We start from the raw sequence: 23,305 nt of genomic DNA, 5'->3' as shown, positions 1-23,305 counted from the left end.
ACTGGCACAAAGTTAGTACTTATTTAATAGTGGTCCTCTCACTTCAGCCTCCTGAGTAGCTGGGACTACAGGCACCCAGCAGGCAATTTTTTAAAAATTATTTTTAGTGGAGACAAGATCTCACTATGTTGCCCAGGCTGGTATCAAACTCCTGAGCTCAAGTAATCCTTCCACATCAGCCTCTCAAAATGTGAAGCTACATCTCTACTCTAAAATTATTTGGGAATAAATGTTAAGTCCTAAGATGAACTTTAGAAACAACTTTAGTTTCTTTAAATACTATTAGGCAACAAACAGGCAATCAAAACGGATCAAAGTCCAAAAACACACAAAGGCTTTTGCTATTGACACCGCACCACCATTTCTCCTTTGTTCATTGCCTTTTTCTTCATCTATTTGCCTTGTCTTCCTGGATATATGACATATACTTTCTTCTCTCAAATCCACCCAGATACTGAAGCATGTTTCCCTGTCTGGATATGATGTTCTTATTTATCCCTTCTAAGATGACTCATTGCTCACCCTTTGGTTGAGAGACTGTTGGTACCTCCTAGACCTACCCACGTAGGACTCCAGGACCTAGCTTCTCCTGACCTGGGTTGATGAGTGTACAGAAAATATCTTTTATGGCATCTAATCTTTAATTCTTTCACAAAGAATATTTCCCCTTAAGGTTTAAACCTGAAGTGTAATTTCGTATCTCTGGATCTCTTGATTTACAGAAAAAACGAGGAACCGTTTAGCTAAGCAAAAAGAGTTTAGATCAGAGAACAAGATCATCTACAAAATTACTCCACCCAAAAGCCTGCAGGCCCATTTTCATCTCCAACTTCTTCCTCCCTGTCCACTTGCAATTAGTCCCTTAAGTCTGAAATGACTTTCAAAATTTTCCCATCTTCTCATGTTGGCTTAGTTCAGAACTTTTCAACTTGCCGCCACCACTGCTAAGTGCCTTTTAAAGGACTTCCCAGTCTAAGTCTCTCCTCTCTCCAATCTGTCATCCAAATTGCCCCCATCATAAATAAGGCCATGCCCTTTTCCTCTTAAATCTCATCAATGATTCTACATTGACTAAAGCATTAGGTTCACACAGCTCTTCGGAATTTGGTTCCCAACTTACTTCCACCCTCCTCTTAGTCTCATCCTCCATTAGGCTTCCTTCCCAGGTGGCCTATACTATGGATGGAAGGAAGGGAAAAGTAAGAAGAAGCAAAAAATCTCCTTGCCATTCCCAGAATACGCCAAGTGGGATTTCTTACCTCTGTATCTTTGCATATGCTCTTCTTTCCACTTAAAATCCATTTGCTCTCTCCCAAAAGAGTGACACAGTCTCTGTCACTTTGTATTATAATTTTTATACCTCTCTCTTCCTCACTGAACTGATCTCTTGAGGAAACATATTATTCTTTACTTATCTTTACAGTTCTAGAGACTATCAAACTCCTGAACACTCAGTATTATAGAAACTAAACAAATGGTCCCATACTGTAATCTTAAAACATTTTTTAAGGAACAGTTTGTTTACTAGAGACTACTAACCCAAAATATAAATTCTCCATCTAGTTTCATAGGAAAACTTAATTTATATTCTTAAACCATTTTCTGCAATCTGTTGAACCCCAGGAAGTGACATAAGCCTCATAACTGCAGCCAAATTAATTTTCCTAAGGATCAACCTGATCACAGTTTCTTGGCTTAAAACCACATGTCATTTCTTGGCTTCCTTTCTTTTGCTGAGAAAGATAATGTCCAAATTTGTTTACTGGCTACCAAGGCCCTTTGAGATTTGGGAAATTAGCCTATCTCAATTTTCATTAATGTGTTCATATATTCTCTGCCTGCATGAGTTACTCCTTGGACTGGTTCAATTCTTTCCTTGCTCCAACCTCTTCTCCCTGACTCCTTCCACCCATTTCCCTTGCCAAATCATTCTCATCTTTCAGAACTAGTGTAAATGCATCCTTACCCATGAGGACTTCTCTGATCTTCCCAACTAGGAGGACATACTCCATTTTCTGAACTCCAGTAACAATTATCCCTCTCCTACATGATTAGCAATCGTGTAATACTTTGTATTAGACCAATGATCCTTAACACTGGCTGCTCCTTAGAGTCACCTGAGAAGTTTTTTAAAAATACTGATAACCAAGCCCCACCATAGACCAACTAGTAAAATCAGAAACCTTGAAAATACAGCCGAAATATTAGTACATTTTTAAAACTCCCTAGGTAACTATAATGTGAAATCAAGGTTGAGAACCATTGTATAAAAGTTGTTGGTATACGTTCCATCCAACCTAATGGTATACAAACTTTGACATACCTTAATAATCATCATATTATCAAACACACGATAATCTGTTCAGTAAATGTTGGAAGACGGAAAGAAAGAAAAAGAATAAAAGACGGTTTCATACTACTTAAAAAGTAAATACTTAAACTATTTTGTTCTCCTAAATACCTGGAATGAATGATGAAGGTACTATCATTTGTATCACCTGTCTTAAAATTCTCAACTACAGTAAACAAGAAAGACAAAACTTCATTACTAATGAAGCTAATTAGCTTTCCCATCATTTTCCATATGGGAGAAAGAGTATTTTCCATCATTTGGAAATCAAATATTTACCCCAATGAGGTACTATTCTCAGGAAACATGAGGATGCTAAAATGTGCATTATAGAATACATTCTACTTAATGGGGTGGGGTGAGAAGGATCTCTGCTAATTATAGGTAAGACGAAAGATGAAAAAGAAATTCTGAAAGAGAATTCTAAGCACGTCCCTAGTCATGTGTCAAATGGTGGCAGAGAGAAGTGTAAGATGCAATTTAGAAAAGGAGCTGGGTATGGTGGTGTGCACCTATAGTCCCACCTACTGGGGAGTCTGAGGCAGGAAAATCACTTGAGCCCAGTAGTTCAAGGCCAGCCTTGGCAATATAGCAAGATTCCTATCTCTTAAAAAAGAAAAAAAATCATGCCCAAATTTCTTAGTCACAGATTAAGAGGAGATGAGGAACACAATAATAAACTTGTAGAAATGTTAGAATAAACCTAAAGAAAAAAATCTTGTTTAAATAGAATGTTTATCCAGCAAAGAGGTAGGAAAGTTCTGAGGATTTCTGTAACCTACCTAACCCACCTGATGTAAGGCTTCACTGATATCATGAGTTGCTATACTTTTTTTAAAACTACCATTAAGATATTTTTCACGTTATAAAATTTATCCTTTCAAAGTATATAATTCAGTGTGTTTTAGTATTCACAATTGAGCAGCTATCACCACTATCTAATTTCAGAACATTTCCATCACTCTATAAAGATATCCCATCCTCCTCTTCCCTGCCCTGGGCAATCACCAATCTTTTGGTGCCTATATATTTGCCTATTCGGGACATTTCATTTAAATGGATTCACATAACATGTGGCCTTTTGTATCTGGCTTCTTTCATTTAGCACAATGTTTTCAATTTCATTTCTTTATATTGTCAAATGGCAGTCCATTGTATGGGTATACCACATTGTTAATTATTTAGTAATGATTTATTAGGACATACAGCCACTAGGAATCTGAGGATGAAAAAAATCCTTGTTTTCAAGAAATTCAGTAAGTTTCAAGAAGTGGGAAGTATATAAAAAGGATAACATAGCAAAGGCAGATTTAAGGAACCAATGCTATATAAAGTTCAGAATGGAAAACGGAGTTGCAAAGATAGGCAAGGGCCAGACTATGACAGGTACGAGAGGCCTTGATGTCATGCCAAGAAATATGGCAGGCAATGGAGAATGCTTCCTATAGGAACAGCCTTCCCACCACTTCCTTTTTTCACATCCTCCAGTGTCTACAGATAGGGACCCAAACACACACCCACACTCATCCCAACTGCATAAATTACTATGCCATTCTTCAGAGCCACTTTCCATCAAGTATTCTCTGATCATCCATGTCAGCAAGTAATCTTTATCTTTACAACCTCTAACCATTTTTAAAAATATCTTTTTCATCATATTAATCATATACCGACATATACTAGTACAACTGCAATCTTCCTGCTGGCTTGTACTTAAGAACAAGGACAGTATTAGGTATTTCGGAAACCTCAGCAGTGTAACTGCTAAATGAATAAATGGATAAATTTAATAAATTTGATTAAAAGCAAGTCTCCAGGAGGATGTAAACACAGAACCGCTAGTTTCAGTGAAGAGTGTGGGTATGGAAGTAAAAATATAGAACACAGATAAAAGAGGCACAAGCCCAAAAACAGAGATGAGAAATGTCACTGGCAGCTGGAAGAGAAGAAATAAACAGGGGTAATAATAGCTATTGAGCACCTGCTGTGTGCCAGACAAAACACCAGGGCTTTATCACATTTAATTTTCTCAACCTATGAAGCAGGTATTATTAGCTTCATTTTACAGAAAAAGAAACAAGCTTTCTTGAAGGTAACAAATCAGTGGCAGAAACAGGATTCTACAAACTATGTTTAACTGCAAAGGACATGTGCAGTCGAATCTGTCACACCACCACCCTACTTTCCTGTCTTAGGATTGTACCTAAAATTCACAAAGATAAGCTGTTGTTTTTATCTCTGATTTAAAAACACACAAGTAAGACTATACTTTCAGGGATTTATTTCTGCGGTTCATAAAAATATACAAGTATACAGCTAATTATATCTTGAAATACACTAGTCTTAGTCACACTGTCAATACATTCTATAGTCAAAAGTGATTAAAATGGATTCTTAATCACTGCTCTTTAAGAAAAAAAACCACGAAAGTTTCCTAATTTTGCAGCCAGCAAATGAGCATTATTTTGAAAATTATATAAGGTGTCTTTGGATATAAGTAAAATATTTCAAAATTTACTAAACTAAGCAACTTCCTTTATTCACTCCCAGTCTGACTCAAAATTTGTCCTGAAACTGACAGAAGCATTTTAAGCACAGTATTACAACTAAAGGCAAATGTCAGAAAATAATTTAAATCCCCAATTACTTCTATTAATACTACTTTCCATAATATCTGCAATTATTAGTAACTATTTAGATGAGGATTTTTAAAATGGCTTTCTCACTACAAGGTTATCATGAAATTTATCAATATTGTATTCAAGGGCAATGATAACTGGTTAGTAAATGAAATACTGTTTTAGTGATACTACTGTGGGGGATGAGATCTGCTACATGTATTTAACAATTGCAAACAGAAAAAAGAAAGCTTAATGCAAAAATCTATCTATTTAAACAGCAAATAAAAACTATTATAAAACAAATGCACAAGCACAAGCAGGGTTGGTGTATCATCTATGCAATTAAAAAGTGGCCCCAAATCTATGTCACTTAAAGTAAAAAAGTTGCAGCAGGCAAAAGAGCTCCTCAAACAATTATTTCTTGCTTTTTCTGAGCTATCTTAATGATATCAAATACTTTTGAATAACTTTTACCAATTATAATTGCTGTGTTGAGAGTTTTGTTTTCAAAATACACAAAATGATGCTAAATATTTGAAATTACAGTCAACGGAGCTATTTCTGCCTGCCTACACTTGAGACTCACCACATGTTCAACACTTTCTGGCAGCTATACACACACAAAAAAAAATACAAGGAAAAAAAAGAGAGACAGAGAGAGAGAATCAGAAACAGCCCACATTGAAACTATCACATTGTTTTTCATACTTAATTTTTTCCAAGCAATGTTGTTATAATTTATGTTTTGAAAAACTAATTCAAAATATTAAAACATGCATTTTATAAAGTTAATATTTACTCTTATGCTTACAGAAAAAAGACTGATAGTACATCAATAACTTCCATGCATCAACACTCCTAAAACTCAAAAGCTAAAAATAACGCTGTCAATTCCAAATAAGAATTTGAACACAGTTCTTAAATATTTTGTATTATTAAAATATTTACTGGAATAGAACTGTTTTAAACTTATTCTAGTGATTAAAATAATTAAGTATACCACTTGTTTGCATGCACCTATTCCCTAAAAAAAATTTCCTGAAATAATTGTATGTAACTATAAATCTCAAACATGCATAATTTAAAAACAGAGAGTTACTAAAACAAGTAAAATAAACACATACTTGGTTTCATCCATCACTTCTACTTCAGTAGGGGCTGTGATGGGTGCATTTGAACGTCCTGCGGTGGGGTCATCTGTGTTTAACTCTCCATTTGTAGAACTTACAACCTGTTTAAAAAAAATTTTTATATATATACATATGTACACACACTCATAAATATACATACATACTAAATAGGTTATACAAGGATAAACATAATTAAGGTTAAAGTATTTCAATTAGAAAGTTAATGTGAGGAACAAAACAATAGGTAGCAACATGTTCATAACTAAACACAGTAATAGGTCTAGCATTGTATTAAAGATCAAGGTCATCTAATACGTGCTTTTCAACTTCCTTTCCTTTTCGAAATCTCTGTCTTCTGTCTCCTTCCCTCTGGTTTTTAAGGCTAACTCCTACATGTATGTCTCAATCAGTTTCCTCTTGTGTGCCTATGTCCTTTGGCACCTTGCTATATCATGAATTACTTTCCTTAAATATTGAAAAACTTCAATATTACTCCTTCTAATGGACCCTTCACTTCAATCTGCAATTATGCTCAAGTCTCCATTTCAAACCGCCCGTTTAAATAGACAACACCATCATTCACCCAGTTGTTCAAATGTAGGGGTCACTGTGATTCCTCTTTAACTTAAAACCCACATCTAATCCATCAATGGCAGATCCTGTTAAATCCTTCTCCAAACATATCCCATATCTAATCAGTTCTTACCATCTCTATTAATACAAGGACTCCAGTCCAAGCCACTATGATATCTTATGTGATTAAGAGCAAAAACCTATTATCTAGTCTTCTGCTTTGTCCCCCACTCAAAAGTATTGTCCACACAGCAATCAGGGTGCTCCTTTTAACATGCAAATCACATCACATATAGCTCCCTGCTTAAAACTCTCCAACTGTTGGCTTCCCGTTCCACTTAGAATAAAAAATCTATACTCCTTACACAAATTGACAAAGTCCCACATGATGTGATGCCTGCCTACCTTTCTGATCTCACATCACCTTCTCTGAAGCTCACTAGCCTCCATCCAGTATGTCAAGATTCTTCCCACTTACAGGCCTTGGCATTATCTATTGTCACTGCCTAGAATTCTCTTCCTACTTATTAGCTGACTTCTCATCTTTCAGATTCTCAAAGAGCATCTCTGAGACAGGCCTTTTCTATCACACAGCTAAAAATGTCTATGCTGACACAGTCTTTTATGTTACACCCTATTTTAAATTATCTGTACAGTATTTATCAGTGTTTGTGTTTTTCTTATCCGCTTGTTCATTTATTTGTTGTATTTCTTGACATCCGTCCCTACCTCCATTAAAATTAAGCTCCAGGGTAACAGAGACCTTGTATTGTTTCCTGCTATGCCTGGCACAGAATAGGCACTCAATAAATATTTGTTGAAATAAATGAATGCACGTACGCATGAATGAAATCCTGAAACAAGATAAAAATCATGCGGAAATTCCCAAATTCTCCCAAATTCTCTTGTTTCCACAAATTCACCTTATTGTCCTATTTCTTCCTTTTCCCTCATCACTAAACTTTTTGGAAAAAAAGTATATAACTCACCACTTCCATTTTTATAAAATTTTCCATGTGTTTATTCCTTTACTCCTTGCAATCAGTTCTCCAACCCTACATAAGAACCCTAATAAGAGTTATCTTAAAGGTTACCAAAGATTCCTAGAAAATGTATTCAGGATACTCTGCTCGGTGCCTCATTTTCTTGTACATCACATCAACTCACTTGGCAATCGCTGAAAATTCTGAAGTAAGTTGGGTCTAGACTCAAAGCCTAGCTCTACCACTTACCAGCTATGAGACTCTGGGAAAGATACCTTACCTTGCTAAACCTTAGTGTTCTCAAGTATGAAATGGTGAACAGTAGCATCTAATTAACAAAGCTGACATGAGGGTGAGATGAGATCAATATATAAATGTCAACATATAAAGCACAGTGCCTGGCATATGGGAAGAGCTCAATAAATGGTCGCCATCATTATCACTATGTTTCATCTATAATCATGGCTTCAACTATCACCTCTAGGTAAAGGACTCCCTAGGCCTAACGACTCACCCATATCCTCAGTTTGCTAAGCCAACTTTGGCACTTCAAACTCTGCATTTCTGAAGGAAAATATCCTACTCCCTCTGAAATGTATTGCTCTTCCCATGGCTCCCATTTCAGTTAAAGCCCTCCCATCTTCTAGACTTCCAGACTCAAAAATCTAAGAATTCTCTTTGATGCCCCTCCTACTCACTACCTAATCTCTTTAAATGAAATAAAAGGTTAGCAACACTGGCATGGGCTACAGAGTTGACAACTGACTATTAGACTTAAAAGTAGTATTTATAGTACATTATATTTTTAAAACTTAATTAAGTTCTTACTTTAGTCTACAACATGCTAGGCACTGTTCTAGGTATTTGGAATATCAAAGTAAGCAAGATAAACATCCCTGTCCTTGTAGACCTGACACTTTAATGTAGAGAAACAAGACCCTCTCCATTTCCAAGGAAAGTATTAATAACTACAAATCAACCAACATATTTGAGTTAACTTAGGAATAGTGGAAATTCAGTTTCCTATATCCTGTATGGAGTAAGTACTTAGAAATGAACACTGCATTTGTGCCTACAGCTGAAAACACACAAAACTGCCTTGATAATCTTCAAAGGCAATCTAAAGAAAAGAATACTCTTACATCTAAGCATGCCTCTCCTTTTCTGGGGTACTTGCTTCCTCCTTTCTGTCATTCTATTGAGTTGTAAATTTTTTCTCTTTATTTCTCTCTCTCTGAAAACATTTAAAAATAATTATCTGTTCTAATTATTGAACATAATTTGGTTCTTTATTCTTAATTTTGAAAATGTCAGAGCCTCTGCACTAAATTGGAAAGGAGATAGAAAGCAGTATTCTTATCTCACATATTCTCCACTACCTTGAACAGAGTACATGTATCCAGTACATAATCAAACAGTTCACTGAACAATTTCCACTGCTCTTTTCTCAACATACTATACAACAGGTTTCTTAGTCTCCCTTTTGTTCAATGGCCCTAGAAAGGTAGAGGGATGCCACCTCAACTTACAGGCAGCTCCTCTGACACGCCTTCCCTTATTTTAAGCAACATAACTGAAAATTTTAAAACCCAGGTAGTCTAAATTCTAGCAACATTAATTACAACACATTTTCTAGCAACAGTGACTATATATACACTGCAATTATATAATCTGATTTACTTCAGTTCACAGAGGAAGACTTTTTATAGCTGACTTTGGTAAACTTTATTTTATTGAAATGTTTCAAATCCCATTTTACCTGGTTGACCAGAACCAGACCAGAAAGAAGCAACATCTTCCTTTAATGTAAATATTCCAGGGTTTCCCAGATTCCCCAATCCTCTGAGTAGAGACTAGTATCCCAAGCTCAGAATAGAATCACTGTGGTAACAGAGTTAAGATAGGATATTGTTGTTGACCTTCATAAAACTGGCCTATTTAACACCAGTGACTTGAGACTGTATCATGGCATTAAAAGTATTTTCACTTAAAATTTGTGTCTTTTTGCAAAAGGGTTTTACAAAGAAGTAATGAAGATATAACACTGTAAATAATATATCATTATATTCCTGGAAGGCTAAAACAATCAAATATGTACAAATTTTTTTATAAGCCAAATTCTAAAGAACAATTCTATTTAAGTGACATTTCTAGAATTATAATTTGAACTAGAAGATGAGTCTCTGAAATACTAGTGTACATCAGGCTGATTTCTTAAAAGTATATAAAAATGGCAGATATTCTGAGGTTTGACATTTCAAAAAATAATTCAGGCATTATACAGGATTGTTGTTGTTCTTAAAAAAAAATTTCCTCTGACATTCCCAATTTGACAAGAAACTTACTACGGTTCTTATTTTAAGAAGATTTAAAAAAAAAAAAAGGCAACTAGACTCCAGTTTTACTGTCAGAATTTAAGAGGGATATTGGAGAAAGAGCTCACAAGCAAGTCTGAGACATAATCGTAAACTTAACAGATGCCTGACAAATCCAATTCCAAAAGATGTTATTCTTATAGACTTTATAGAGTACAGACATAACACGTAGTATCTTTATTGTCAATGATTTTTAAAAGCCAATTAATGTACTTTCCAAATATAATGAATTAAATTAGTTATACTACTGTCTTCCTAATTGCCTTTTTTTTTTTTTTTTTGAGATGGCGTCTCATTCTGTCACCCAGGCTGAAGTGCAGTGGCACAATCTTGGCTCATTGCAACCTCCGCCTCCCGGGTTCAAGCGATTCGCCTACCTCAGCCTCCCAAGTAGCTGGGATTACAGGTGTGCACCACCATGCCCGGCTAATTTTTGTATTTTTAGTAGAGATGGGGTTTCATCATGTTGGCCAGGCTGATCTTGAACTCCTGACCTCAAGTGATCACCTGCCTCAGTCTCCCAAAGTGCTGGGATTACAGGCATAAGCCACCACGCCCCGCCTGTCTTCCTATTTGATATCCTGTAAGCAAGATTACCAAGTAGAGCCTTGATACAATGTATGAATTTACCAAATATATTAATTAGCCAAATTCTCATCTATCCAATCATCGATTAGAAATTCTAAAACATTATATATTTATGTATTCAGCTTTTTTAAAAGGCATCTATAAGAAAGCACACTAATGAGATATATTAATAGTTACAAGAGTGACTTCAAATAATTTCCTGAACCTGTGTTACAGTATACATATACTATATGAAACCAACTTCTTTTTTTTTTTTTTTTTTTTTTTTTTTTGAGACGGAGTCTCGCTCTGTCGCCCAGGCTGGAGTGCAGTGGCCGGATCTCAGCTCACTGCAAGCTCCGCCTCCCGGGTTTACGCCATTCTCCTGCCTCAGCCTCCCGAGTAGCTGGGACTACAGGCGCCTGCCACCTCGCCCGGCTAGTTTTTTGTATTTTTTAGTAGAGATGGGGTTTCACGGTGTTCGCCAGGATGGTCTCGATCTCCTGACCTCGTGATCCGCCCATCTCGGCCTCCCAAAGTGCTGGGATTACAGGCTTGAGCCACCGCGCCCGGCCCGAAACCAACTTCTTTACATATCCTAAAGACTAAAGGCATAATTGGTATTCTTGGTATTGCAAAAGATGACCCTAAAGCACAGTGACATGCTCACAAACTTTCAACAAAGATAAGCCAAAATGGATTTTCAATTAACTCCCACTCACGATAATTATTTTCCTTGATCATCCCAGTCTTCAGAGATGTTACTGTAAATATTAATGCAAAAAAAAAAAAAAATCATAATACTGATTTACCCCAATGATAATAGATAAGGAATTTCCTAAACTAGATCAAAGGAGATGAACTACAATTTATGTAATAAAGGCATATAACTATACTCCTTCCACAACCTCTCTTTTGCAGATTTCAGTACCCCAGAAAACTATGAATAGAAAGATGTGATTGTAATAGTCACTAGATTTTGTTCCTTGTTAATAACTGCATTTTCAAATATTTTATAGACTAAAACTAGTATTAGAAGTGTTTTAGAAAGGTCAGTATTCACAATTAATGTAATTGAGATAATGGTATCTACTATTCCTCTTGACTTTTAATCACGTATGTTTTATTATCATCTCAAGATACATTTGCCTAATCCTTTTCCGTTATCACCAGCTGTATTTTTATTTGTTCTGATGCTTTATCGGCTGAAAGATCAGACTGCTTATTACAACAATGAATGTTATTCTTTCGTTTTCCTCAACAATGCCTGGTTGCACAACATATATGCACCATTTGTAATTCTGCCCCTTTTTCTCCCAAGTGCTCAGAGTCACACTATTCGTTAGATTCAAACCAAAGACTGTACAACTATAAGAGATTTCCAAACAATCAGGAGGTATTCATAGTACATGTACATAGTACAAGCATGTAAACAATTTTTCAGCAGTGTCCTTAACATTTGTCTTTTTACCTTTGCTTACAGTTGCCTCTATACAGGATCAGATTTTCAGTTGGCACTGAGCTCAATGGATTTGTGCTACAGTGAAAAGCACAGCTAAAATGGAATTAGAGATTACTACTATCTGTTGTCAGTGGTATATTTTAAAACCTAATTTTGGGGATCTTGATTTGCCATGTAGAAACATATCAAAAAGGGGTAACAACGGAACTTTTCCTCAGGCCCATACCCAACTAAACTCAACCTTCTAATTCTTTTCAAAGTCTTTCATTTCTTGTTATCCCCACTACTCAATATTTTTCCTCAACTACAGACTTTTGACAGCTGTATCCCTTATTTAGACTTGTCTCCTTTCAATCTAGTCTCCAGCAAAAGCAATCTTTAGAAAACACTAATCAAACTTGGTCTCCCAATCCCCTTATGGCTACCCATTATCCTCAGAATAAAGCCAAATTTAGTAACAAGACCCGGTAGATCCTTTGTGATTTACCTCCAGCATACCTTCTCAGTCTCATTTCTCAACACACACCAGCTTGACTAAATCAGCTTCTCAATATGTCTCTCTCGCCACAACCTTATTCATACTGTCTTCACTGCCTGGTATACTCCTCTCTTGACCCCTTCTATCTTCTTCAGTTGATTAACTCCCACTGATTCTTTATGTCTCAGTTTAGATGTCACTTTCCCCAGAAAGTCTTGACTCATCCAGGTTAGGTGCTTTTCCTATCAATTCTCCTAGTACCCTGTGCTATCTCCACGTATCACCCTGCGTGTTCATCAGCCTTCTCCACTGACTTCTTTATGGACACGGGCACCATGTCTTTATACACTTCTTTTCATTCAAAAAAACCTAGAAGAGCCTAGCATATAACGAACACTTAGCTATTTGCTGAGTAATGAATGGCCAAGACACTGAATGTGGTTAAGTCTGAGTTTCTCAGCCATATTTATTATTACCAATGATTCTAAGAGAGAACCAAGAGGGGCACACTTGATTCCCCTAGGGGTTTTCCAGAACACAGGCCGATACAAAATAAAGTTTTTAGATATTTGAATATTATTCTTATTCTCGTGAATGGAAAAAGTTTATCGAATGTACAGCTGTGTCTTTTTAGCTACTGACTTAATATGATTGAACTAAAGAGATAAAATTAGAAAAATCCCATTCATCAATGCTTTCTTTTGACTATACCTCTAATACTTCACTTCCCAGAGATCAATAAAATAAAACTACTACTCAAGTTTCTTAATTTGCAAAAACAACAGATTCTACTTATCTAACATTTCCTAAGCCTCAAGCTCTATGCTAATTACTCTTTAAAATTTTCACAACAAAACCATAAGGTAGAGGAATTGTTAAAATCCTCATTTACTAATAAATAAACTTGGCACAGAATTTGAACTCAAATCTGACTGCAGAGCTTGGGATCTTAACTGCAACATCATCAACTTGGTAACTCTATGTCTGGTCTGCTATACAGTAATTCTGGAAAGGTGGGGAGTTCAAATGTAGACTCTGCTGGTAATTTCCACTAAAAGTACATATGAAATAAATATCTGAGGATTTTTCCATAGGTCAAAAATGGCAAGAGATTTCATCTTATATGTCAACTCTAAACAGCTTGGAATGATTTTCAGTGCTGCACTGACAGCAAAGATCAGTTCCAAGGAAAAGACTGCACTGATGAGGAGTGAAAGCCATAGTTTTACCAAGGCTCATTTTAAGTAACTGTTGATTCTGTTTCTGGATATCTTAAATCTGTATCACATTTCAACACCAGACAGCTACCTATTAATTATGGAAATGTCTTTCCTAAAATATCTATCTGATGATATACTCTTAGTATGTTTGTTATGAATAATTCAATTGCCATATAAAGTCTTTGCCTCTCCTACAAAGCCAATGCTTGAAAGTTTGTTCAACAGGTGATTTAATGATCATTGCACAAAGAAGCCCAAGGCAAATTCTTCTCATACTTTTGTATTACTAAAAAGTTTTTTTCTCTATTTCTCCTCCATCAGACAACGAGAGTAATATTAATAGAACATATTGTTTCCCTTTCTGCCTTCATTTAGAATCAAACATAGTATTCAATTATAATAATATTAGTTCAAATTTCAGGTACTTTTCTTTGGTCTTATTATGTTTTAATTTATAATTTCATTAGTCCAATTACACAAGGATCATACCATAAATTTTCAAATAATTTTGAAAGTGTACAGGACATAAATTATAAATGAATTCAGTCTTTATTTTGGAGTGGGAAGGATTCAGGCATGATCCTACTTAGGCTGTCATATTAGTCCATCATATCATGTGTCAGTTAATATTATAAAATACATGAAGTCAATGAAAATACTATTCTTTGTTTTACCTATGTATTTATGTATTACTAGAAATCTATTAAGTTGATCACTTATTGAACATTAGGATGAAGTCCAATGTAGTCTCAGTAGGCTGAAAACTCTTAGAAATAATGAGAAATGAGCAATGTTCAAACACCTCTGTGAAAACATGTGAAACAATAAACATGAAGTAGTGAAATAATGAGTGAATAATGAAATTCATTGACCCTTTGAGCCACCTCAGGGAATCACATACAAGTAAGAAGAGGCTAAGAAAATAAATCTGGTAATGGTACAGAAATGGTAGGACAATTTTCTAATAGTGCCTTAATTGTTGCACTGAGCAAAACACTTGCACACATACACACAAACTTAAAAACATATGAACATATATAGATATGTACAAAATATAGTTTGTGTTATGCAAATAGAATATAATTTGCTTGGTTAGCTTTTCTAACTATATGAATTGAGGTCATAAAAATTTTTACAATTTAGATACCCTTGCCTCTAAGTCCTTCACCCTAGACTTTTATAGATCTACTCAAATAAGTCTACCACACATTACTGAAAATTCCATAAACTACAAAAGTCTACAAAAGTACTTGATTATATAATTTAAATTACCTCTAAAATTTAATGGTGAGAAAGACTTGAGAGCTCATAAGATTTAATTTTTAGAATTCAAATCAAGAAAGAATAGAATCCAGAGTACAGAATCAGTTGATTAAATATATACATTAAGAAAAATGCAAATTTGATAAAATTGCAAATTATTCAGGTGAAAATATGTAAAGAAAAAATAAAAATATAAAAAAAATTCTAAATAGAAATGTACTGAGATAACATTTGTTATCTCACTTACTTTAAGCTTTTAGATTACCTAAAACTAACGTTTTAAAAGACAATACGAGACGCAGCAATCTTTCCCTATTTCTACAATATACATAAATGATTAAAATTTACGGGGCAATGGAGGGCTGAGTACATATAAGTAGCTGTCTCTAAGTGTATAAAAAAGGTGAAAAGAAATCATAAATAAGGGAGTGCTTTAAATTTATCTAAAAAGGCACACAATTTATTGACGGGAGTATTAAACATTTGTCATCAAAATTTCCATCTCATATTTTTTATAAGTACAAACAAAACATGCTATTATAAAAATTAGGGTCATGTTTATTTGAACAATTAATCAGAAAGTATATTCTGAGTACTAAGGATGAAAAAAGATATTTAACTGATTAAGTTTAAAGGAGGCAAAGTCAATGAATGGGAAAAAATACAAAAATGTTCTATTAATTAAAGCATTAAAAAGACTGATCTTATTATTGGAAAGTCAAGTTTAATACCTATTTCAAGCACAATACTGTTTATTTTTCTAATCTCCTGTATGACTTAAATACTGTTGCATATAGTTGCAAAAATGAACAAAGGAAAAATCTTGGTATTCCTGATGGTCTTTCTAGACCATGTTAATTTTGGCTTTTCTGGTTAAATAACAAAGGAATAGAATTATGGCTAGAGAAGTTCAGCAACAAATTTTCCATTAAGATATGAAATCATGCCATGAGTTCCAAAAAAAAGGGTTAGTTGTATAAATCTGGGTAATAATCACTCATGCAAAAATCAGAAAATACCTGTACCGAGCCACCATGTCTGTCTGCTGCAAGGTGAGCTCTCAAATGGTGGGGATTTGCCTGCTGGGAGTCCCAAGCTGCCCTGTGGTCTGCCGACTGCCATTTATTAAATGCATATGGCATGCATGGAAGAAGAAAAACCCAATATGTTAAACATCTTATCCTCATAATATATAAAACAAATGTATAAAAGGAAATTTAAAATACCCTTACTATTCTGAAGCACGGTGCAGTTATCTTTGTATACAGAATGTGGAGTGATTTTAGCTAAGTTGTCAAATTGTGTAATGATCAACAATAAAAATAAAATAGAACCATAAAATTTTAGAAGTAAAAATACCTTAGAAATCACAGACTCTACCCTCTGGCTTTATAAATGAACTAACAAAGAACCAGAAAGGTAAAAATGCCATGACCAAGACAGAACTCCAAATAAATTATGGGCACACTAGAAGCCCACCCACTATATTTTTACACAGTAGAGGTCATCACTGGTTTTCTGATGAGGAGCTATTTCTAGCAAGGTACAAATGATAGCCCTTAAATAACTGTACCTGAGATTCTAAAAATATTTTCTCTCTTGCTTAGTCCCCCATTTCTGATTGTGAGAATAATATGAGAAAACAGAAAAGTTCTTTGAAAAGGGAGAAGCACTATACAGAATACTATCAGAATATGACAAAACAAACATTTTTTTTTCTAAGTGATAATCCTATACATATGAATCTCTTTGCTTCCTTGATCTCCTTTTATCTGGTTCAAATTAAGGAATCCATGTCTATGAAATAATCTGAAAACTCTTGATGTTTTTAGATCCCTTGGCAAATCTGCATGGCAATAACAAACCAGTAAAATTCATAATCTACCAGTAAAACTAAGACTAGTTTCTTAATAGGGGTCAACTTCTGTTTCAGGAAAATGTGGACAACACTAATAAAAAGTAGGGAGAAGAATATACTACTTAAGCTTTATTACATGTGTGGTTCTGAATTAGCTGCTTTATATTTTATCGTATTTTGAGGTAAATATTATCATCCCCTTTTACTGATGAAGACAGTGAGACATTAAGCACTTCCCTACAGTCACAGACCTAGCAAGGAGTACAAGAGGAATTCCAACTCAGAGCCTAATGCTCTTCCAGTAATACTACCCAGCTCCTTACCAAAATTAAATACATTCTAAAGCCTTCAGTACTCTTTTCTTTCTTTCTTTCTTTTTCAAACAAAGTCATGAAAATCTTGCCACAAAGTGCCAAGCATATTGGAGTATAGGGACCCTCCAGCATATTGTTGGCCAGAGCAACCTTAAGGGGAGAGATGTAAAATTCAAGTAGACACATGAATAAATGTTCTGGCACTAAGCTTCCTAAATTGTACACTGCAAAATTACATACTCTGTGGCATAAAGTATGTCATCAAAACAATGATAGTTCTATAATGTCTTTTCATTAAACCCTCCAAATTCATAACCAGAATTAAGCAGATTTGTAGCTTAAGTTAAAATCAATCAGATGAAGTCAAGTCTAGAAAAGATTAAAGAATAAAAATGATGCTAAAATTGAGACAAATATCTAGGGCAATCAGCAATATTTTGGGGTCGTGGAACTCTCTAAGAATACAGTAAGAGCTACACATTCTCTCCTGAAAATAAATAATTACAGGTACCCCACAATTTCAGGATCCCCTCAACTTAAATTTATCATTTGTCAAGGGGAATTACGAGGTTTAAGTCATTTGAAATAATCTTTCTTCCTCTGGGATTGTGAACTGTGGGTTTCTCGTAGAACTTAAGCTGCTTAGTGGTCTAGAGATATTTAAGAAGAGTTATTTTTAGATATACAACTTTTCTATCATGATGAAAATCTGTATATTCACATCCCAAATTCAATATATAAGGCTATCCTAAAGAATTGCCTACAAATTATATATATACATATATACATATATACATACATATACATATATACACATACATATACATATATATACACACACACACATATATACACCCTACATTTAGTGCAACAAGGACTGGACAAATGAAACATGGTTCCCACTCTCAGTGAGCTTACAATCTAGTTAGCAAGACATGTCTGAAACATGTAGAAAACTAAAAGTCTAAAATATTAGATTTGTAATTTAATTCAACAATAGAGGAATTTCACTTATTATAATACCTAACAGCTCAAGTAGAGAATTTCTAGGAATACCATATTAATCTTCTTCCAAGTACATTCAAGGAATTAACTCTGGTTTATAAAACACATACTAAGTCTCAACTTCTGAGCCATTTCTTTCTTTATACAGAATCTTTTCACAGCACTCCAGCTGTCAACTAATTTTAATATATATATGAAGTAATTTATGTATGAGATGCTTTATAGTACCAATTTTTCTAAGTCAAAAATGTAATATTAATCTTTTAAAATTGGACATGATTTACAGCATAATATTGTTAAACACTCCCTAAAATGTAGCATTTTATTTTGCTATGATTTTTAACAAGTGGTGTTCTTTCTTTTGATTTTCATCCTGTTTTTATCTTTAATCTTCACTTAAACTTTGATGGGATAAACAATATAAAAGTAAAAACGGATGGCACGCTATCCTTCTCCAGAAAGGATTGTAACAGAAAATTTCTAGCCACTCCTTAACTCAGCGTGATAGCAAAATTTTTAAGTCAAAGATGTCTTCAATAAAACTTTCTTACCAAAAAAAAAAGAGAAAGAGAGAGAGAGAGAGAGAAATTAAAACACTGCCCAAAATTTCAACAGCTTTCCATTCCTTTACCTAGCCAGGAAACATGAACTCTCTACTTGATCAACTTCTATGCCTTATCTCAGACTGACTCTCTACTCCCTCTCTAATCCATCTCTACCTACTCTCTGCTCCAAACAAATTGAACCGCTTGCTATTCCTCAAATTCTCTATTTTTAAACTTCTGCTTCATATTTTATATTATTCACTCTCCCCAAAATGCCCTTATTTCTACATTTCCCTTTAAAAATTCCATTCATTCTCTGGGTTTGTGTCAAAAGCTACCTTTTCCATAAAATCTTCATAGAGCCCCACATATGATCTCCTCCATGGCACTTTATTAGTGCTTCATGTAATATAACTTATTCTCTTTTTAAATATAGTTATTTCTGTATTTATTATAATAATAATGATAACAGTAACAGCAGACACAGAGTTTTGATTGAATGAAAGCTTACTGTATGCTATAAATTAACATGTATTATTTCCATTTTATAGATGAGGAAACTGAGGCTTTGAGAGATTAACTTATTTGCCCAGGGTCAAACCATATCCATGTATTCCTGATTCTAGAGAACTGAGTGAGCTCTTAGCTACAATACTGCTTTTAGTCACTGGTGACAAAATCATTCTTAAAGGTTATACATTCTTCTTTACTTCTGAATTTCTATAATGTGTAGAATAGTAGCTTTACAATAGCAGAAATTCAATAAATAATTTACTGAACTAAACTACAGTTAGAAAGATCAAGTGCTATTACAATTCATTCCAATAGGGTATCCAAATACCCCCATTCTAACAGAATATCAAATATTGCTCAGTTTACACTAATTTGTACCATTAATTAGGGATTTATGATTAAACATTTTAATGCTATTATTAAACTAATAAACAGTGAAAATTAAGAGAAAATAGTTTATCTATTAAAAATATGTATTTTCAATCCTTCAGTATGTTTTATCTATTGAAGAAAAAAGTGTATGTTTCAATCATGAAAGGAAGATATTTCATATCTAAAGGGCAGCAAACCTGGTTTTTGGATTGTTGCATCTTATCTCTGTGTTGATGTGCTTCTCTGTTTGATGACAGAGCAGGATCTTGCTGAACTGCACCCACTGGAGTAGGCTACAATACAATAACAATTGGTATCAATACATTCTATTTCAGAAATCTTATTTAAAATCATTTATTTATCTGCTTAAAAGAATTAAGGAAAAAACAAAAGACTGTTAAATAAACTAAGGCTTTAAGTAAAGGCATCATTCTCAAAATAGGTTGTTAAAGCTAAGAAGATAAAGCAAAGAGAATATACCTAGTTTTTAAAGTGTTTTTAAAATATTTAAATTCTTTATAAAGTACTTATTTTTACATCTACAAAAGATCCTCTAATGCTGCCATCACTTTTAGGTTACATTTTCATATCAAAATGATAAAAATGTGTATGTTTATGCCTCTCATTTCCAAAGCAAATGTATAAATAGAATAAATTTTCAAGAAAATTAGAAGAATTTTTAAAAACTATTAAAATTGCTTATTTCCAATATTTTGACTTGAAGAGACTTATGCAAATTTTAATTTTCATCAAGGTATTAAAGTATTAAATTAATCATGAGAATATTACACAAAAAGTTATTAAGAACTAAATCAGGATGGAAGTTAAAAGTAACTCTTCATGCTAAAATGCAAAGAATCCAGATGTAGGGCTTTTGAGAAACTCAAAGAATACTAGTATGGCGCTACCTGCAGAAACGTCCTTTAAAAAACAATAAAATGAATCCTTTAAAACAACTATTTGTTCTCCACTCTTTTCAACTGAAGATACTGTACTATTAAAAAGACAACAGATACTATAAATAATATTTTATTATGTAGAATACTCACCAACTGTTTACCAATCCAGTCATATTCATAATCAAACATATATCCTTTTCGATCAAACAAGTCAGTAAAAAGCTTTCTTAAGTAGTCATAGTCTGGTTTTTCAAAAAAATCTAGCCTTCTTACATAACGAAGATATGTTGCCATTTCTTCTAGAAATAATATAAAAATTATCTGGACTATTCTTTTCTTTAATACTCAATAATAAAATTAAGTATCTAAAAGCACATTGTATTATATAAAAACACTTGAAAAATTACAAAATTATATTTCAATTTAAATTTTCCTAAGTTAAATTACAACAAAATAAAAAAAGAGGAAAAGAAGGAAGGGTATATAGACACAAGAAAAATGAGAGGTTTAGTTTAACAACCACTATTTTTGCTTCATTTCATTAGGAAAAGCTAAAATTTTTATTTTTATAAGATTATTTTTAATATTTGGCAGTATGAGAAGTTGAATAAGCAGTTTAATAATGCATGATTAATCACAAAGCATCATATTCAGTTTACAAATTTAAAATTTTTTTTTAAATACTGGTGAGAACTGATTTATATGAAAGCGTCTGTATTGGCCTGCTGGATTTCCTTTAACATCAGTGACATATACCAACTAACTAACAGAGAATTCAAATTCCTAACCTTGGTTTTGAGCAGTATTCTAACCAATCAAGCTAACAAAGGAAAGCTAAAACAAATCTCAAAAACATAACACAAGAGCACAGTGTAAGTCTTCTCTTAATTTCCAGTCAGATATTTAACAATTATTTGGCAATATACAAATCTCTGCATGCTATTGTAATTCCCAAATGTATTAGATATAAGTATTTTTAAGGGTAATACTTTTCAGAAGGAAAAGAAAAACAAAAAAACAAATATATATATATATAAAAAACAATAGGCAAAATGGTGAGCAATTAGTAAAGCAGGGCATTTCACCATCACAACAGGGCACAGAAAATCACTACAGTAAGAGATGGTAAGTTACACCTAGCATTCACAGGCAGCCCCAGACAGTAGGAAAAAGATCACACCCAGCACAATGAGGCAATAAAAGTGGTATGCAGTGGCCTTCTTTATGTGGTGACTCTCCCACTATTCCACTTTCTAGCTAAATACCTGGCCAATTTAATTCGGCAACCCCATTTTCCCACTTTTATATAGGCTTCCTTAATGACAACTATCCTATCTGCCTACACCTAAACTGCTAGTACTATTAACCGATATTTTAAAAAACCTACTTCTAGATATTACAGCAAGAAAGGAAAATATATAAAGTTTGCTGTCAATGAATAATATAAACAAGCTTGAGAAAGAGCTACTTTCGTTATGTTGATGATAATATCATTATTACATTAATAACGCCAGCATTATACAGGAGAACCAGGGAATACTAAAGTGAGATAGGAATTCAGTATTTTATCTTCAACTTTAGTTCTCTTTTCACTTAATGTGGCTGCACAAATAAATCACAGTCGTTATTTTAATATACTAACAAGTTATTCTTATTCCTTAATTGATTTAGAAACCTTAAGTTTTTGTTGGCTTGAGTTGCCATAAATCTACTTGAAAGCAAAATTATTTTCATAAATGCATACAGCTCCCCAATAAAAAATTAGCACAAGGCTGGGAGAGGTGGCTCAAGCCTGTAATCCCAGCATTTTGGGAGGCCGAGACGGGCGGATCACGAGGTCAGGAGATTGAGGCCATCCTGGCTAACACGGTGAAACCCCGTCTTTACTAAAAAAAAAAAAAAAAAAAAAAAAAAACCAGCCGGGCGAGGTGGCGGGCGCCTGTAGTCCCAGCTACTCGGGTGGCTGAGACAGGAGAATGGCGTAAACCTGGGAGGTGGAGCTTGCAGTGAGGTGAGATTCGGCCACTGCACTCCAGTCTGGGCGATAGAGCGAGACTCCGTCTCAAAAAAAAAAAAAAAAATTAGCACAAAACTAGTGAGGTCAGTAAGGTTTTACTGGCCTTACTTAATTTAAGTAAGTTTAATTTGAAAACTAAACCAAATCATACTTCATATACCTCCTTTGAGCTTGACATTGAGACCCAAATGACTAACACTGTATACCAAAACTTTGTAACTGGTATTTCTTAGCAAAAATTTTAACTTATTAAAAGTATATCACTAAAGAAAATATTACTTCAGCTGGTACTGATCAACACTATTAACAGATAGGATTTTCTTCTATTAATACCATTTGCAAAGCAAAGGTACAAAGTGTTCCTGTGGGTTCGGCATCAAATGCTGACATCCTTTAAATCATATTTTTAGCTCTTTTTTTTTTTAAAGCATAAAAAAAAATTTAGAAACTTAAGCAATAAAAATTAGCATTTCTTGTTTTCTGTATATAATGCATCAACCTTACATTATTCATTACCTGGAAAATTTTCACATAATACTTCTATTGGTGTAGCCCGTTTTGTATCTCCAATTTTCTGATACCTCTCTTTTAATGTGTCAGCCTAAAACAGAAAAAAAAAAAATCTTGAGACTGTGGTAATTTAAAAATTATTTAGCTGGGGTAGCCTGTAATCCCAGAGCTTTGGAAGGCCAAGGCAGAAGGAATGCTTGAGCCCAGGAGTTTGAGACCAGCCTGGGCAACACAGTGAGCCCTAATGCCT

At 34.0% G+C, this 23,305-nt stretch overlaps 1 protein-coding gene across 12 annotated transcripts in view; it reads right to left on the bottom strand.

The window, feature by feature from the left end:
• The window catches only part of CSNK1G3 (casein kinase 1 gamma 3), a 105,737-nt gene that overhangs the window by 5,773 nt on the left and 76,659 nt on the right, over positions 1 to 23,305 (bottom strand). For 5 of the 12 annotated variants that reach the window (XM_025388493.1, XM_025388499.1, XM_025388498.1 and 2 more), the window contains 5 exons: positions 23,062 to 23,146; positions 20,679 to 20,824; positions 19,827 to 19,922; positions 6,096 to 6,202; positions 5,558 to 5,581 (listed from right to left, as the gene is read on the bottom strand). In XM_025388493.1, coding sequence (XP_025244278.1) covers positions 5,558 to 5,581; positions 6,096 to 6,202; positions 19,827 to 19,922; positions 20,679 to 20,824; positions 23,062 to 23,146 — 458 coding nt within the window. Of the gene's footprint in view, positions 1 to 5,557; positions 5,582 to 6,095; positions 6,203 to 16,041; positions 16,138 to 19,826; positions 19,923 to 20,678; positions 20,828 to 23,061; positions 23,147 to 23,305 lie in introns of all 12 variants that reach the window. The other 7 variants (XM_025388496.1, XM_025388501.1, XM_025388497.1 and 4 more) reach the window with 5 other exon arrangements.

Source organism: Theropithecus gelada, chromosome 6 (assembly GCF_003255815.1).
Source record: "Theropithecus gelada isolate Dixy chromosome 6, Tgel_1.0, whole genome shotgun sequence".
In the NCBI taxonomy this organism is placed as follows: domain Eukaryota; kingdom Metazoa; phylum Chordata; class Mammalia; order Primates; family Cercopithecidae; genus Theropithecus; species Theropithecus gelada.
Note: the sequence above shows the minus strand (reverse complement) of the source record. Positions and strands in the feature narration are given on the sequence as shown.